Consider the following 18,294-nt stretch of genomic DNA (forward strand, 5'->3'; position numbering starts at 1 on the left):
TCAGATGCTTGCTATATTTTATTGTTGCTTTCTCCTGTTTTGATATGATGAGGGTCCTGGATTGATGCTCACATCAGTTATTGTAGCAAATTCAAGATTGCAGAATACATTGATAATACATTTGACACCAGTGAATTTACTTTGATTAAACTATCCATGGTACTGATATCAAGATGATATTTCAAGTCAACTTTCATATTTCAAAACTTACGTTCCTACGTGCTGTTATAACAGCTTTGATGCTGTCAGAAGTATCACTAAGTAGCTGGTCAAACTTGTCAATAAAACTGTGAGTAACTTAGATAATGATGGGTAAATTATGACAAGAATTCACTGAAAATGAATGTTTTCATTAAAATATATTTTACAGTAGATTTTTTAAATTTTGCACCACGTATTCATTGAACATTGCAAGTCAGACATAAAAGTACCAAGTTGTCCTTGAAAATATCCCAGCCTGTAGGATTCTTCTGGGAGTTATTTTTGGCCTTCATCTGCTAGTGAGCACAACAGCTCTGTTGATGATCATGTTCCCCTTTCATTTCTGCTCATTGAACTTTGATATAGCATGCTCGCAACATTATCATAACAATGATTAGTAAGCTTTGTTATTGGGTTGTAGGAAGTGTTTGTTTGCAGTCATATATTTGTGATTCATTAATAGCATTTTCATTTACTCTCATCTATACTTTTTCCAATTTTCCCCTGATATTTTCTTAAAACACTTCTCTGTAGTATGGGGTTATTCCTTTTTTTTTTTTTTTTGAGTTTTCCGTGAATAAGAATTGCATATACTAAGATTGGGAGAATGTGTGGGTCATGACCCTGTACTAATGGCCTTCCTGTGTTGATTCTGGAGAATCGCCAACTTAGAAAGTTGTTGGAAAATTTTGTTGAAAATGCGGATTGGCTTATTATTTTTCATTGCCAGACAATTGTGTAAAAGAAATGCGAATATTTGTGTTTTACATCTTTGAGTTTATATCTTCATAAAATAATATGACCGATCTTGATAGCTTAAGTGCGGCCAGTATGGAAGATAGTGGGTTCGAGCCCCAATGTCGGCTGCCCTGAAGATTGTTTTCCGTGGTTTCCCATTTTCACACCAGGCAAATGCTGGGGTTGTGCCTTAAATAAGGCCACGGCTGCTTCCTTCCCACTCCTAGCCCTTCCCTCTCCCATCATCACTATAAGACCTATCTGTGTCAATGCGACGTAAAACAACATGCAGTATATATATATATGAATCCTCTTATTCTTCCCAAGTTGTAGCATACCATATGCCATTATTTACATCGTGTGGTGAAACTTCCTGAATTGATTGATTTTCTTTGCTCCATTACCTACTATTTTGTGAATTAACATAACAAAGTAAACGAAACTATGCTTGGTCTGGAATAATTCTTGTGGAACGACAATACCATCTGCATTGCACTAAAAGATCCAGTTACAAAAGGTCAACTTGCATTGTCACACTGTCATAATTCTTTGACTATGAACGCACTATACATTGTCAGTCTTCAAGTTTATGGTGCCTTACATGCTAAAGATTTTGAAGATGCATGTTTTCTGTGCAAGGTGATGCTAGATTTCTTTGGAGGTCATTCTAATATTCCTCCAGTACAGTTAACGTTTTTCTTAGAGCAGTGCTTTTACTTAGGAATTCTATTATTTAGAATTTCTGTTTTCCTGAATTTTAGAAGGCTTCATTTTCTATACCTCTGTGGAAATGATTCAGCTAGGAATTTCACCAGAAATTACCTACATACCTGCCTACATTGACCTACTATTGCATAATTGCTGTACATAAATGTTCTGTCTTCTAGTATTAACATTTCAAAACACTGCTGTAAAATTTACTTCACTGATGCTTAATTATTAATGTTGATGTACCCGTGGAGAATGACACTAAATGTAAATAATGAAATGAAATGTCGTATGGCTTTTAGTGCCGGGATATCCCAGGACGGGTTCGGCTCGCCAGGTGCAGGTCTTTCTGTTTGACACCCATAGGCGACCTGCGCGTCGTGATGAGGATGAAGACAACACATACACCCAGCCCCCGTGCCGTAGGAATTAACCAATTAAGGTTAAAATCCCCGACCCGGCCGGGAATTGAACCCGGGACCTTCTGACCGAAGGCCAGTACGCTGACCGTTCAGCCAATGAGTCGGACAATGTAAATAATTATAACACAAAGGTGAAATTAGTACTTCCTCTGATAACAGCAAATTGTAAATGTCCATGGACAACTACTAGTGTGTAAACTGTCTAATAGATCTATAGATACTTCCAAACTTTGGTTTAGTCTTATAATTTTACTTAACCACAGAGCAGATGTGATGTTTTAGCCATGAAACCAGTCTTAATTGATTTGGGAAAAGCTTATAATAATAATAATAATAATAATAATAATAATAGACATGGGGCTGAATTCATAGACAGCACTTATACGTAAGTGGAACCTTTAAAGGATCAATATATATTTATTTTTTTCTATTCTATTTTGTAGCAGAGGCGGCCGGGCTTAGACCTAACCACTCTACCCTACCATGTGCCGAGGTTGCAGATGGTGGAACCCTTTACCTTCCACCGCTTCAGGGACTTTTACTATTTTATAGACTTACAGTCTTGGTAATTTATGAACTTGTAAAATATTTCCAATGAATTAAGCCAAATCATAATAGTAAATTAAAATTAACATTTCTCACCCAAAATGAAGAGGTGGTATAAAATCTTGATTATTATATTTATTAATGGTGAAATAGGGAGGCCTTTAGAGGTTTTGTTAACCGAGCTCGATAGCTGCAGTCGCTTAATTGCGGCCAGTATCCAGTATTCGGGGGATAGTAGGTTCGACCCCCACTGTCGGCAGCCCTGAAAATGGTTTTCCGTGGTTTCCCATTTTCACACCAGGCAAATGCTGGGGCTGTACCTTAATTAAGGCCACGGCCGCTTCCTTCCCAGTCCTAGACCTTTCCTGTCCCTTCGTCGCCATAAGACATTTCTGTGTTGGTGCGACGTAAAGCCAATAGAAAAAAAAAGTGGTTTTGTTCATTCTCTTAACCAAGGGAACACGAATATTTATAAATCACTTTACTGAAACGAAGCCTTCTTTTAAATTGTTGGTCACAATACATTTTTACTGGAACTTCCATGTTTCACAAATATCTTTCGAAAACATTCGATGAATGAAATACAACATGTTCAGTGAAATCATTATCTCCATCTTGTTACCAAACATCATGAGTGAGTCACTGAAGTGTTTGAAGGAGGTCCACTTAAAGGGACACTTAGGTGGGTAATATGAAATGAAACCTACCTTGTAAAGGACACACATATATGAGCTATTTACGAATTCAGCCCATGATATCGTTTGGGTTTTTGCAGTTTGAATGAATTAAACTAGGGATTCTCTGCATGTTGCAAAGCTTGTTCCATTTTACTGGAAGAAAACCTTGTGTGTCCATGACTACATCCGTCACCAGGTGGCTCGCTATGCACTTCATTTGAAGACGTGCAATTGGCGATTATCTCCTCATCCCCTTGTGTCGGTAGATTTACTGGCACGTAAAGAACTCCTGCTGGACTGAATTTCGACACCTCAGTGTCCCTGAAAACCTTAAAATAGTTAGTGGGACGTAAAGCCTATAACATTATTATTATCTGTCAACTTCCCATAGCCACCATCGTCGTCCATTTCTAACCAACAATTAACATCATTCGGTCAACACCATCACAACTGTCTCTGTTGGCAAACATTTGAAGAAGTTCAATGGGGAAGACTTTAATTATGATTTTCTTCTTGTGAGACATTGGCTTTCTCAGAAGAAGCACACTCGTTTTCAGGGAGAATAAAGATACAGGGCCATAGATATTTCCATGATTTCCTTAAACCCAATTCAGTTGCTTGATCCCAAGCAGGTACAGCCATGTAACTAACGTCCTTGACATCAATCTATTTCAATACTTTGATCACAACTCGTTCCCCCCTCCCTTTCTTCAATCAGTTTTTTTTTTAATGTATTCATATTGTATTGAACAGGAGGATACTTTTGAAAATTAATAAATTTCATATAAAGAATCAGTCAAGTTTTCTCCGGTACACCCTTTTGATATTCTCCAACACTCCTTGGTTCATCAGCTGTAATGTTGCCGTTGCATTTGATGCAAGGAACTTTACCCTGATGTTCCCACTGATGGGTTCATTGACTCTGGAATGTGATGGAGCATTGTCAGTAAAGGGGGCAGCTTTCATGGCCAGACTATTTTCTTTCGGGTATATTGTTACCCTTGGCACAAAATCTGTACGAAACAAATTTCTGAAAATTGAAATGTCCATCCAACTTTTTTTTTTTTTTTGCCTAATAGTCGACGGGTAAGGAGGATTGATTCACTTTTTACATTGCAAGGGGATTTTCTTATTTCCCTATTAACGGAAGCAGAAGTTTGTGTTTCCTGGATGGATTGCTACAACTTATGATAATTTCTCTGTTGTTACATTTTTTTTAAAAAAAATTTTGTTTTTTAATTTTTTTTGTTTAGCTCAAGCTGTGTCATGAAGTTTGGAAGCCAATATGTGGATAGCATCTGATAAGGTCAGCATTATAGACCTGATCTGCAAAATAGATTCTTTGGCAAAATAATGTTTTTGAACTCTTTGTAAAGTTCATTTAACACTGTATTCCCAGAGAGGCTTTCGCCAGTCACTGTTAGTTGCTGTATGCCATGACGGTTTTTCCATTTTTTCCAATTCTTTAGCCAGCCCTGGCTTGCCTACTACTCTTTTATTTCTAAGGGGAAAATCGGTGGCAGTAACAACAATGCTTCATCTATGACGCCAGCTCAAGGAATAAACCTAAATTATAACTGATAACTCTTTCCCACCATGTACAGAGAAGAAGCTGGGTGGCAGAAGAAATGACCGCAAAAACTGGCGAGCTTAAATTATTGTCATCAAATGACGGATAGCACTAGACTTATTACGAGTAACTTCGGTAATTATACATTCCGAGACTAAATGAGTACCGTATTTCACGGCATAATCGTCGCACTTTTTATACCAAAATTTTCGAAAAAAAATTGTAGGGTGCGACCATTATACGATGAATATTTAATACCAGTATTTGTATTACTCAAAAAATGTATTTATAACTAAATTGTATTTGATACAAATTTAAGATGCACGTAATACTCACGTTTATACATCAAAATAATTAAAATAGTCTAAAACAAAATTCATAATTTTTCGCAACAATTCGGCGAACGTTTTTCCAACCTGAAAATAAAAATGAACGTATTAAGTTAATTTGTCATTAATTTGAGTATTAAAGTTAAAATATTACACTTGCAAAAAATTATCGCTTTGTTGTGAAATGCGTTCTTACCGGTACGTAATTTATTCCAAATCTTCGGTGTCGCTATCGCAGGTTTCGCTATCTGATGCGCCGTCCTCGCCTCTGTTAATACCAGTATCAGATTCTTCGTCTCCCTGCCACACTGCGTCATCTTCGGAACTGTCTAGTGCATTCGAAATCCCAGTCTTTTGAAGCTCTTGGAGACTAGTTCAGGTGGTATAAGATCCCAACTCTTCTTCACCCACGAGCATAACAAGTCCAAGGGTGGACGCCTGATATTTCCGGCGGGCGTCAATTGCTGATCGCCGCTCATCATCCACTCGTCGTAAAATCGACGTAAGTGGTCTTTAAAGGGTTTATTAACACATACGTCTAGTGGCTGCAAAGCAGATGTTAGGCCACCAGGAATGACTATCTGTCGTGTCTTATTTGTAGTGAGAATTTGCTTCACTTCGTTCACGAGGTGACCTCGAAAACTATCTAAAACAAGCAGAGCTGGTTGTTTTAGTAGTGCACCAGGTCTTCTATTCCACACAGTTTTAACCCAGTCCAGCATGAGTTCTACGTCCATCCAACCCTTTGGTTGCACTCGTACATGAATTCCACGGGAAAACTGTATATTCTTAGGCATCGTTTTCCTCTTGAAAATGATGTAAGGCGGCAACTTTCTCCCGTCAGCTGTAATGGCTAGCATTGCCGTGCATCGCAACTTCTCACTACCGCTGGTTTTCATTAATACACTCCGTGATCCTTTTAGCGCAATAGTGCTGTTGCGAGGCATATCTGATCGGCATTACCGATTTGAGAAAGCAAGTACGAAGTTTCCTTGCGCAAACGTATGACAAATCGGTGAAAATTTACAATCTTGTCCGTGTAATCAGCAGGCAACTTTTGGCTTAGTGTTGTTCTCCTTCGCACTGACAGATTGTGTCGTCGCATGAACCCCTTAATCCACCCACGAGTCGCCTTAAACTGAGTTACCGGTATGTTGTGTTTGCGCGCTACCTCCTGTCCCTTAATTTGTAACATTTCATATGATACACTGCAGCCATTGTTATGTATTTCACTGACGTACCTAAACACTTCGTCACTTATAGGAAACTTCCCTGTTTTAGGACCTCTAAACGCGCGTCTAGAAGGGTTTGTGCTTTTTAGCTTGTTTTTTACTTTCCGCCAGTCACGCACCAACTTTTCACTCACAGAAAATTTTCTTTCTGCAGCTCTGTTCCCGTGCTGTTCAGCCAAGGCAATTACGCTTAGCTTGAAGCCCGCAGAATAGTTTCTATATTTACCCATAATCGCTTATAAATGCTTCACACATTAATGTTTTGCGATATAAATGACTTTCCGTAATTGTTCACTATTAAAACAAATTATTTCTGCAAACACCCAAAACACAAATTAAAAACTTAAATTCTCACGCACACATGTCTACAGTAATCACGTAAATCTGAAACAAATAAATGCATCTGTGATCTGTCCATTCCAGAGCAGCCAATACTGTTAGGCAGCAAGGAAGCATGCAACAATTTATCAGTTTAGCTCGTTGGTTGCGACACACTACTGCGCTTACGCAAAGCTCGCAAACCGGAGCTCGAGCTAGCGCGGTGTAGATCTACTGTATAGTTGACTGTATTCCGAGACGTCAGTAACAAACATTCATTTTTTTTCAATTTCTTTTAAACATACGGTAATTAGGTTAATATTTCTTCCCAGTTATTGATGATTTTACATTACATTACTGGCGAGTTTATAAAATAAAACTTTAATAGCATTGGATAATAATTATCTTGACTGCTTGGATAAAAGTTTTCATCCTAGCCCGGACACTTATGACGTAGTAGTAAGATAAGAGTCAAGCGATGACAACTGAGACATCGTAAATAATTCGGCTGAATAATTCCGTGGAAATCTGCGTTATCGTCTTGGATTTCACTTCGTGCGCAATAACACAGGAGCTGGCCCCATGGTGTAGGGGTAGCGTGCTTGCCTCTTACACGGAGGCCTCGGGTTCAATTCACGGCCGGGTCAGGGAATTTTACCTGTATCTGAGGGCTGGTTCGAGGTCCATTCAACCTACCTAGCCGGTATTTCCTGGCGACGTTGCCGATAAGCGATAACTTACAGCCTTACGTATTTCAAATGGGAACTCATAATATGTAGGTGGTGAATAAATAGTACACTGTCTCGCGACCACGTTGTCAAACTGCCAATAGCCTACCGGTGAGCATAATATGTAGGTGGTGAATAAATAGTACACTGTCTCGCGACCACGTTGTCAAACTGCCGATAGTCTACCGGTAAGCCATGCGTCGTACATATACCGGTATTATTTATTTATATGTTGTGCAACATGTCGCAAACGTGACTGTGTTGCCAAATTGCCCATAAACCATACACGTATTTAAATTGCGCATTCATGTGCAACTTACGTTGCAGTTCCATTTACCTTTTAACCAGATTAATGAACAAAATTTGGACGTGCGACGATTATGTAATTAAAGGTTTAAAGTCCGATTTTTGTATTGAAAATAAAGGATGCGACGATTACGCGGTGGCGACGATTATGCCGTGAAATACGGTATATTCGTCATACCACTTGTTCACGCGAGAAAAGAAATAGCGCAATATAACTTCTTCGAAATACGAGTATATTCCACGTTGAGTAACTACTCAATAATCCCAGGAATTCAGATCCCTGTTGAGGTTTTTGTACAAACTGTGCACCTTTTCCTGAAAAATTTGGCCTGAAAGGCGAATGCTAAATACTTTTTCTGCACTAAACCAGGTGAATAATGCAGTGTCCAGAGATAGGTTTTTTTTATTTTGCCCTCCTTATTGTTCCTTGGCCCTCTAAGCTGTTTTTGTTATCATTTTAAAGCAAACGTCTTCGATATCCTTGCGCTTTTTCTTATTGTCAGCAACCTGTTGTATGTTAGAAGTCCCCACTCCGAACTCTGTTGCATCATCATACAGTACTGTATTTGAATCGCTTATTAATCACTCTAAATATGAAATTTAAACACGCTATTTCTTAATAGGAGGTTTAGCTTTGTTTTTCAGTGCTTCTCCCTTCTGTATTCTGTTGAACACCACCAGGTTTTTGTCCATTGTAACCACTGTTTACCCTTTTGATGCCATTTTTCACTCATCATAAGAAACCTTGAACTTAAAATCTACACATGTGACTAACAACAGTGCTAGAGAGAGGAGTCAGCAACCTGTTGGTGCCACGAGAAGCACAGAAGCTTCACTGACATGAATCATCAGTGCAATATGCAGTGACTTTGTAAGGGAGCAAGCTGTGCTGTAACTCTGTTGACCTGCTTTGACTCCGCTTAAAATGCTATATACAGTACTGAACCAGTGTACTGTTTAATGTAGAGTAATGCAGTATTTAGCGTAGTAAATATCATAGTTTCAGAAATAAAATGCTGTACTGTGATCTGTTAAATTATTTGTCCTGCATAATGAATAAATAAAACATACATTTTTGCTAAATTTGATCTGGTCTGAAGTGGGCCAAACAAACGAGGTTCTACTGTAATACAATAAGCTTATCATGTTTAATTTGCCCTCATATTAACACCTACTTGAGAGAAGTTAGTAAGACAAGCATCCTTTACTCTTAAAATTACATCTTGTAACTAAACATGAAAATCAGTGTGTTCACACATTGTCGTCTTGTTTGCTTACAGGTCATGAAGCCCATACAACTGAAGCGGCTAATGCTGTGAAAGATTACTTCTGCAGATTGAGTGAGCCACTGACAACCTTTGAGTTGTATAATATTCTGACACAGACTTTTCTTTTTGTGGAGTATGTAAATAACTCCCACACATCTCAAGAGCAGAGATTTGAAAATATTCCCAGTCAATCTGTGGAAAACCTTGTTTTGGGTATGGCTAGTCCATGTCAATCTAAAATTGGTGAATGTGGTACAGATTTACAAATCACAGACTATGGTCAGTTGATCAGTGGTAGTAAACTTCATTCTACTGTTTTGCCTCCTAATTCATGTTTTGAGACAGCTTTCACTTCTGATAGCCCGGTCACTCGTATAGTTCCTCAAAGAACAATCGATTCACTCCACATTTCTCGGAGGACAGCAACAGTCATGCGTAACAGTTCAGTTAAGTTAGAGTGTTCAAGTTCTCAAGAATCTACTCAGAGGAATTTGTCTCTTCATTCATCAGGACCTGACCCTCATTCAAAAGCTTATGCTGTTCCTGGTCTCTTGGGAAGAAATTCAAGTGCCCCTAATTTATCAGAAATTCATCCTGAGAATAAACCTACAAGTTATAGAAAAGTAAAGGCATCTGAAAAGCTGGGTGCAAGAATGTGTAGGAGGAGGATGAGTGTGAAAGGGGAAAAATCAGGGTGGCATGGTTGGAAAAATTCCAGAGAATCTTGTAATGTAAATCCACCAGAAAATCAGTTACAGCACTGCCGAAACAAATCTGGAGGCTACGTTAATCCTGCACTGTCTCAATCTTTGGATGATGGAGTGGATGTTGACTTACCCCTTCATGAACTGGATTATGTAGCTGCCTTGGAGACCTTGCAAAAACTGATGCAGTATAGCCGTAACACTTCAGGAGTATCGCACAATGTAAGTATCTCTTTATTCTGCTGGGATCGAAAGTACTCATTTGAATTTTGATTAAAGTCAGTTTGTTTGCATTTTGTTATACTGTGTGGTCTAGCTTAATGTTGCTGTGGGTATGAGTGAGATGTGCTGTGTCCTAGAAAGAACTCTCAAAATGGAAGGACATTTGACCCTCCTTCAACCCTACCTTTGACTTCAAAATTAAGGGATGAGTCTCATATCAACATTGCCATATTTTTCTTTCTTTTTTCAACAATATGTCTAATTTAGTTATTAATTTTTATTTTTCAGACAATTTGTTACTTTGATCCAAATTGGATCACTGCTATCAAATATACCAAGACATCTCCAATGGATTTTTATATGGTTTCACTTTATTCAAATGAATAACAGCAACCAAGACTGTGAACTAATCTTCATGTTGTATAACAGAACTTCATTTTAACATTCATTCGTTGTATATTTTCATGTCTTGACTGGTCAATTTTTAGATTTATTGCCTGAAGATGACCTCAATGGAGGTTGATACCAGATCCAGATGTTTTAATTTTTACATTATTAATAAAATATTGAATAGGTGGACCCTTTTTTTAGCTTTTTAGCCTTTTTAATTGTAATTCTCTTTCAATTCAGATTACTATGAAGATCATTGCTTATGATGTGCAAGGCTTGTCAACCACATGAATTATTTTAATGATTGTATGGATATTTACATCAGTATCACATAGAGGGGAATGAATAAAATACACTTTTTCAAGCAGATCAAATGATGTCAAGCAAGATCACACATTCTAAAGTATTTGAAGTGTTCTCTTCAACATATGTTATATCAGATCTGACGTTCCACTACCAGACAGTGGAGAGCCTGGTATTCCCCCTTATGCTACATGGACTTGGTTTTTCCATGACCACATGAAGTTCTTTTCAGCAGGCATGGAGTTCTTCAAGGCAACTGAAGTCCTGGTATACGTATGGTGTCGTTAATATTCTACTTATGTAGACTTGGATCATTTCTCCTTCCACGTATCTTCTATCTTGAATGTCTGCTTTGCCAGGAAGTCCAGAATGGTCTCCTGGATTTCATATATGTGCTTTGTGGGCTGAGCATGATTTCTTGGAACATTAGCTGCTCAGGGAATTTCTTGTTGTATTTTTCCCATTCTTGGAGCACTGCTTGGAGCCTCCGTGGCTCAGGGGGCAGCGCGCCTGCCTCTCACTGCTGGGTTCCGTGGTTCAAATTCCGGTCACTTCATGTGAGATTTGTGCTGGACAAAATGGAGGCGGGACAGGTTTTTTTTCCTGGTACTCCAGATTTCCTCGTCATATTTCATTCCAGCAACACACTCCAATATCATTTCATTTCATCTGTCATACATTAATCTTTGCCCCAGAGGTGTGCGACAGGCTTCGGCAGCCGGCACAATTCCTATCCTCGTTGCTAGATGGGGGCTTCATTCCATTCCTGACCCCGTCATATGACTGGATACAGGCTGTGGATTTTCTACTTCTACGGAGCACTGCTTGTCGTCTCAGCGGAGGAGGGGGCATATTACTTGGAGCATGAAGCCACGTTACAGGTGTAGATCTTGGTGCCTAATGGTTCTCATGGTGTCATTAAGCCAGACATCCACCTTGTTTGCATGTGCGCTCTGGTGCTATACTGGTGAGCAATACTCTGCGACCAAGTATTCCAAGACCAGGGCTGGAGTGCACAGAGTTTCTGTTAGTGCTCCCCAGGAGATTCCTGCCGGCTTCCTGGTGATGATATACTGTACATCAATGAATTGAAAAGGTGAAGAAGTATATGTTTTTGTAATGGGGCTACTAGTATCAATAACTGTTATATGCATTAACTTTCAATGCTCCTGTGTCAAAAATTTGTCGACGGTACACATTGTAGAAGCAGCTCTGATGTCAATATTGTGTTTTACAGCTGTATGCTGCCATGTATTGGGTTACTTATGAACTTGATGTGGTGATTGAATGATCACTATATAATTCTCCTTGGATAGCAATGGCGTACTTTCCTTTTGGTGGATGTTTTTACTCCCAGTCACACAGTTTTCCCCATTAATGGAATTCACCAATCATGTTTTCGAATGTGTATTACTGAAGTGTAGTGCACATCTTCCATAATACGTTCTTGCCGTTCTAATTTCAATAAGTATTGGTACTGTCCCCATCCTGGTTAAACTTAGCCGGCTAACACAAGGATCCCAAGGATTGTACTGCACGTGTGGCCAACACAACATTTAGGGACATAAGAAAGTAACAGTATGAATAGGATATAAATAACACCATCAAAATGGTTTGAAAATTTGTTAATAAAAACATCAAGTGAGAGGATAACAAATTTTGCAAGAATTAATTCCATCAGTATTAGTGATTCTTGATGAGTTAAACTGGATTTTGACTTCTTCCAATGACGTTACACTCATTCTCCATGACAATCTAAAAGAATAGAATAATATTTAATTAACGTGTGAAGTTGAAGAATCAGAGTGCCAACTAAATAAAAATATTCACATCTGCTGGATATTACATTCAGAAAAACTATCAGTCTGACTAAATAAACCTAATTTGTCCTATATCTATATATATAAAATAAGAGTTTTGTCTGTACATTGCTCAGAATTTGAAAAGAATGACATTTCTGTATGTCATGTCCACAGTAACAAGGAAATGCACTTTTTACTTTTCCGTAATATCTCTCTCTCTCTCTCTCTCTCTCTCTCTCTCTCTCTCTGTGTGCACACACATCATGAGGAAACGGCTGAAGAGAATTTAATGAAAATTGGTATGTAAAGTCAGGGGATGAGCCACTACAATCTAGGCTATAAATCATTTTATTCACGCTGAGTGAAATGGTAGTTTAGGGGAAGGCCTAAAATTTATTTCTCAAATATTTATATTATTATTGGTCCTATTGATAAATAGTGCATAACTAAGTTATATAGAATTAAATTTGCGATCATTTATGTCTTGTACATGTTTATCATACTGGCTATGATAACACAGATATTCATGAATTTGTATTTTTATCATTAAGTCCATATCAACGCCGAGCCACGAGAAAATGGGTTAACAGAATTTAATGAAAATCGGTATATAGAGTCGGGGAATAAGAAACTACAGTCTAAGTTATAAACAATATTATTCACCCTGGGTGAAATTGTAGTTCAGGGGAAGGCGCCTAAAAATTATGTACCTATTTTATTGGTCCTATCGAAAAGTACTACATAACAAAAGTTATAGAGAATACAATTTCCGATCATTTATATTTTATTCAGTTTTTTCTTCTTTTTTTTTTTGCTAGGGGCTTTACGTCGCACCGACACGGATAGGTCTTATGGCGACGATGGGATAGGAAAGGCCTAGGAGTTGGAAGGAAGCGGCCGTGGCCTTAATTAAGGTACAGCCCCAGCATTTGCCTGGTGTGAAAATGGGAAGCCACGGAAAATCATTTTCAGGGCTGCCGATAGTGGGATTCGAACCTACTATCTCCCGGATGCAAGCTCACAGCCGCGCGCCTCTACGCGCACGGCCAACTTGCCCGGTTTATTCAGTTTTACCATACCAACTGTGATAAGAGTGGTATTTCAAAGTCGGAAGAAAACTAGATGTGAAGACCTACAATATCGAAACCGCATAACATTGATCAACAATAATGTTATATTGACCATTATTTGGTGAGATGTACTTTCTCCCTTATGCTGCCATTCAACTCCAATAGATGGGATTACTGCTGCATACCGAGTATAACAGCCTGACTGAATATTGGTGGGAAATAGCTGAGGAGTTTGAAAATTTTCTTCTTTAGCATGTGCCATTCCTCTGGTTCATTCATTTTCTGATACATCTGGTACGTAACACACTGGTTCATCATAGTATACCAGTAGTATCCCTACTCTGATGCACTGTTTTGAATGAGCAGTGTGCACACTTATGCCAGAGGCTCACTTAGTAGTAGCCAAATTAGCAGTGAAGAGTGGGTTTCTCCTCTGGCTTGGAGGAAAAATTTGCCACCAGTGTAGTGAATTGACATTTTCCGACTCATCGGGTACTCCTAGGAAACAGATTAGTAAAAGGGAATAGTGATGGGACATTCGATTCATTTTACTGAATCGATTAATTTGATTCCGTTCACATTACTGAATCGATACAGTGATCTGATTCACGGCACATTAGTCACCGCTCCTACTGCATCTGTGCAGTATGTGCTGGTAAGACAGCAGCAACAGCATTCAGTGCTCGCAGCTGCCATCTGGTCTTCATACTACGAACTCCCTTCTTAGAAAAAAATGCTAGTCACTCTAATACATCGAAGGTTTCCGGCGACGCAGGGTGGGAAAGGTTAGGATTAGGAAGGTAGCAGCCATGGCTGAATTAAGGTACAGTCCCAGCATTTCCTGGTGTGAAAATGGGGAAACTACGGAAAACCATCTTAACGGCTGCCGACGGTGGGATTCGAACCCACCCTCCTCCGAATGCAAGCGCATAGCTACGCGATACTAACCGCACGACAACTCGCTCAGTCATTTTTGAAAATATGTATTTTTCTATCAGCTGAGGATTTTTTTAAATCGTCATATTTTGTATAGGCTACCCGAGATGTACAGTAGCACGCTGGTTTTCTGATCCACTATACTCTTGGTTAAGTTATTGCATCTGTCCGCATATGATTGAAGTCTTGTACAATGATGTGACATATGAACTGAGAGAAAACTGAGCCATTCTTCCCAATATAAAACAGGTACTTTTGAGTGGTCATGAGCATGACTCATAGTCATGGGGCAGGCTAGAGTCGAGTTTAATTGTCAAATGTCAGCTAAGTTATAATACTAAGATTCATTAAACTAATAAATAGTATAACCTAATAGCCTACCTCCTTACTAGCTACTTCAGAATTATGTTTTGACTACCTTTTTAACACTGCAAAGAAATCCATGTATTATTTAAACCTCCCTGTAAGAAGAGGACAGTGAATGGAAATGGGTATTATTTTCAAATGAGCTGAGCTCGAGAGTCCATTATAGCATACGATTCTTTCAGTGTACCTTGGCTCACTGTATGTCTCGCTGCAGCAGAAGCTGCACTGTCTGCTGGGAGTTAGCTGAATCGTATGCCGTGAGTTTGCCGCTCCTGTGAATCGATTCACTCGGACACTTGAATGAATCGATACATTGCTTCGAATCATGCATTCATTAGCCAACACTGAAAGAGAATAGTTTTTGCTCTGCGACTCTCCACTATTCGATCCCCCCCCGCCGAAAAAAGACGAAGTGTTGTCACGGACCACGGCTGTCTGCGGCTTGGTCATTCCAGCTCTGGAAATTTGGACTGTTAGATCAGCAGCGTAGTACTGTTCGTTAAAAGTGAGAGAATGTGTGGTTTTTCAACTGATCGAGTATTTAATATGAAAGCATTGCTTTTAATCACGCCATTTCAACTAACGTCATTGTAATGACCTATGTCCATTTCAGGTGGGAAAACCACTACGACAGTCATTCTGAGGATGTAAAAAGGCAGGTGGGGAGTGAGTGTCTGCCATTATAATGAAAACTCCCCAACGTGATTGTGACTGTTGGTAGGTAAGCAGGCCTACCTTTACATTGAAAATTCCTTAACACAGTCTTCATATAAAAAAAGATGTTTGGTGACTTCCCAGGTTGCGTTAATAGGGTAACGTTAAGAGCTATGCAATTTGATACAATCCTGCTCACAACGCATACCACCTAACTTAGAATTCTGTATACAATGTAGAATTCCGTAGCGAAGCACGGGTACATCAGCTAGTCATCAAAATAAATGTTGATCTATGCTTACAATTAACCTATAGGACTGTAAATTAATCCACCATACACTTACGTTGAGCTTAGGATATCGCTTCTCAATAAAAAGTACTACAGGAAATTATTTATAACTAAATGCATTCATACTGCATTAACATGTTAAATTCAAGAAACAACATCATTTATTTACAAATTAGCATAAGTCCAAGAAAATATCTCTGTCTTGATAATTTTTATTAACTTCACTACCGCTGAATTTATCATACTCTGGCATTTGCATAATTAATCTCATAAATTGTAATGTTACATTTCTGTGTGTTTCTTTCAATCAATCAATCAATTCTGAATGTAAATTATATCATATCCTTGTTAAGTTGCATTTGTAATTAATCCTCAGAATGATTTCTCGCAGTTTAATATATTACAAGTTAATAATTTAATAAGTCGCAAATGAATTTAAGTCTGACGACAATCTCGAGGTACAAATTTATAAAAGATTAAATCTTTTTTGAGTTGTGGTTTATCACTGAGTCAGTCTTCTTGAGTTGCCTTACTTTAAGATGTACTACGATCCTAATATCTCAAGTAATTCTGTAACTGTACAAGAATAAACTAAAAAATAGTTTTCTTAAATTGGCACAATATTAAAAAATAAATATCACTGTAACACACTTTCTATTTCGTAAAATTAGCCTAATCAGCGTTGAAATGATCACCACTGGCAGAACACAGGGCAAATCGACTCTCAGACCATCACAAAAGAATAAATACAGTACAAAATATACAATCAGCAACGTCCAAAAACACAAAATCACTCACACGCTTCTACTCTATTATTTCTGTGGACATGAGTTTCTCTAATTTTAAGTAATAATTTTTATGTAATCACACCTCATAGTATCATGGAAGATATGTACGCCTCTATAAGCAATAAATCAAATGTGGAGTGGTGACAGAATCGGACTAAGTCACTAAACAGATCTACTCCCATAAAATTACAATGATGTACCTTGGAACACAGCTTGAAGAAAAGTAGGCTAAACTTCCATCGATTATGCATTAACATTTCAACATCTGTGAGGGTAAAGTAGTGGCAAATCACCTAACTGTCTGAGTGTGAATAATTACACATTTAAATTTATTTGAAATTCAAAACGTGATGATGATAACACAGTTGTGTTGTATTATAAGTGCTACTCCATTAACATTAGGAGACATCAACTCCTACCTTATATTCCACCGGCAAATTTATGAAATAGTGGAGAACACTTTGTGTTTCAAATCCTGTCCTAAATGCACGTTAAAACACTCGACACTCCTTTAAATATCACATTATATTTTGGTGATTAAACTTTATTTTTAAGTGGTTATTATTCCTGCCGCTCATCTATATTAAATTAAGGAAATGCCTTAGATGTTCCCTTCATTAACGTAGTGAAATATTTTCTAGCAAAGCCTAGCTCCTTTCCTTGAAATAGAAATTGTCACCATCATCACAAATAATTTAGATATTTAAGTCTTAATTACCATGAGGGATGAGGGAGTCTTATTTTTATTTCATGAATATTAGAAACAATGTTGCCTTGAATTACATTTGATCACTGAAGACCGCACTCTCACACAAATACTCCAAACTACAGTCAAATTCTACCATTACTGGTAAAGAGTACTACATTAGAATACTATCTAATAGAATTGTACTTGCTAATTAGAAAGATTGTACTATATTGTAAAAGACTGAAAGATAATTTATATGCAAAAATACTCATATTTGCCGGTGACAGTACTTTGTCTGGGGTCCAACATGTTCAGGTCTCCAGTAGATTCATCCTTGGCAATGGGATGGCGCTATTGCATTTGGAAACTCATGATGGTAAGCATTGAAACAGATGGAATTCCTCTTCGCTGTGGTGATCCACAGACTTCGCTGCATTGTGATGTTCGTTGACACAGCTGGGGTCTTTTTGCTCCCACGTTGCTTGTTAAATTCCTCGTGCACTGGAAACTAAAAGAATCCATTACAATTGGCACATGACCACTCATATATTCATGGCGAAACTGTAGATAATGTAGAATGAGCCATACGTCTCGTAGAGAATAATCTGTTCATTGCCACAGCGCAATGTTCTAGTTGAGATATGTTGAAATTAATGTGTAATATAGTCAATAAAAAAGCATTTGAACCATCTTGAAGTCATTTATGACCTGTACTTCACCAGGGTATGGTCCAGCTCCTTGGCTGAATGAACCATCGACTTCGGTTCAGAGGATCCCAGGTTTGATTCCCAGCCTGGTTGGGGACTTTAATCACATATGGTTAATTCCATTGACTCAGGGAATGGGCATTTGTAATAATAATGTTATTGTTTTTACGTCCAACTAACTACTTTTGGTGGTTTCTGGCGATGCCGAGGTGCCAGAATTTTGTCGAACAAATCCATTGTGTTACAAAATAGATAATTTTCTGATGAAAGTGCAGAAATAAAGAACAGTGGACTTTCAAAAGAAAAAATGGAATGCAAAGTGTTAATATCAG

At 38.3% G+C, this 18,294-nt stretch overlaps 1 protein-coding gene across 1 annotated transcript in view; it reads left to right on the forward strand.

Moving 5' to 3' along the window:
* LOC136864739 (DEP domain-containing protein 1A) overlaps window positions 1-18,294 on the forward strand; it is a 157,805-nt gene that overhangs the window by 63,901 nt on the left and 75,610 nt on the right. Inside the window, exon 6 of the mRNA XM_068226098.1 lies at window positions 9,056-9,969. Coding sequence (XP_068082199.1) covers window positions 9,056-9,969 — 914 coding nt within the window. The remainder of the gene's footprint in view (window positions 1-9,055; window positions 9,970-18,294) is intronic.

This window comes from Anabrus simplex, chromosome 2, assembly GCF_040414725.1.
Source record: "Anabrus simplex isolate iqAnaSimp1 chromosome 2, ASM4041472v1, whole genome shotgun sequence".
NCBI classification, from domain to species: Eukaryota; Metazoa; Arthropoda; class Insecta; order Orthoptera; family Tettigoniidae; genus Anabrus; species Anabrus simplex.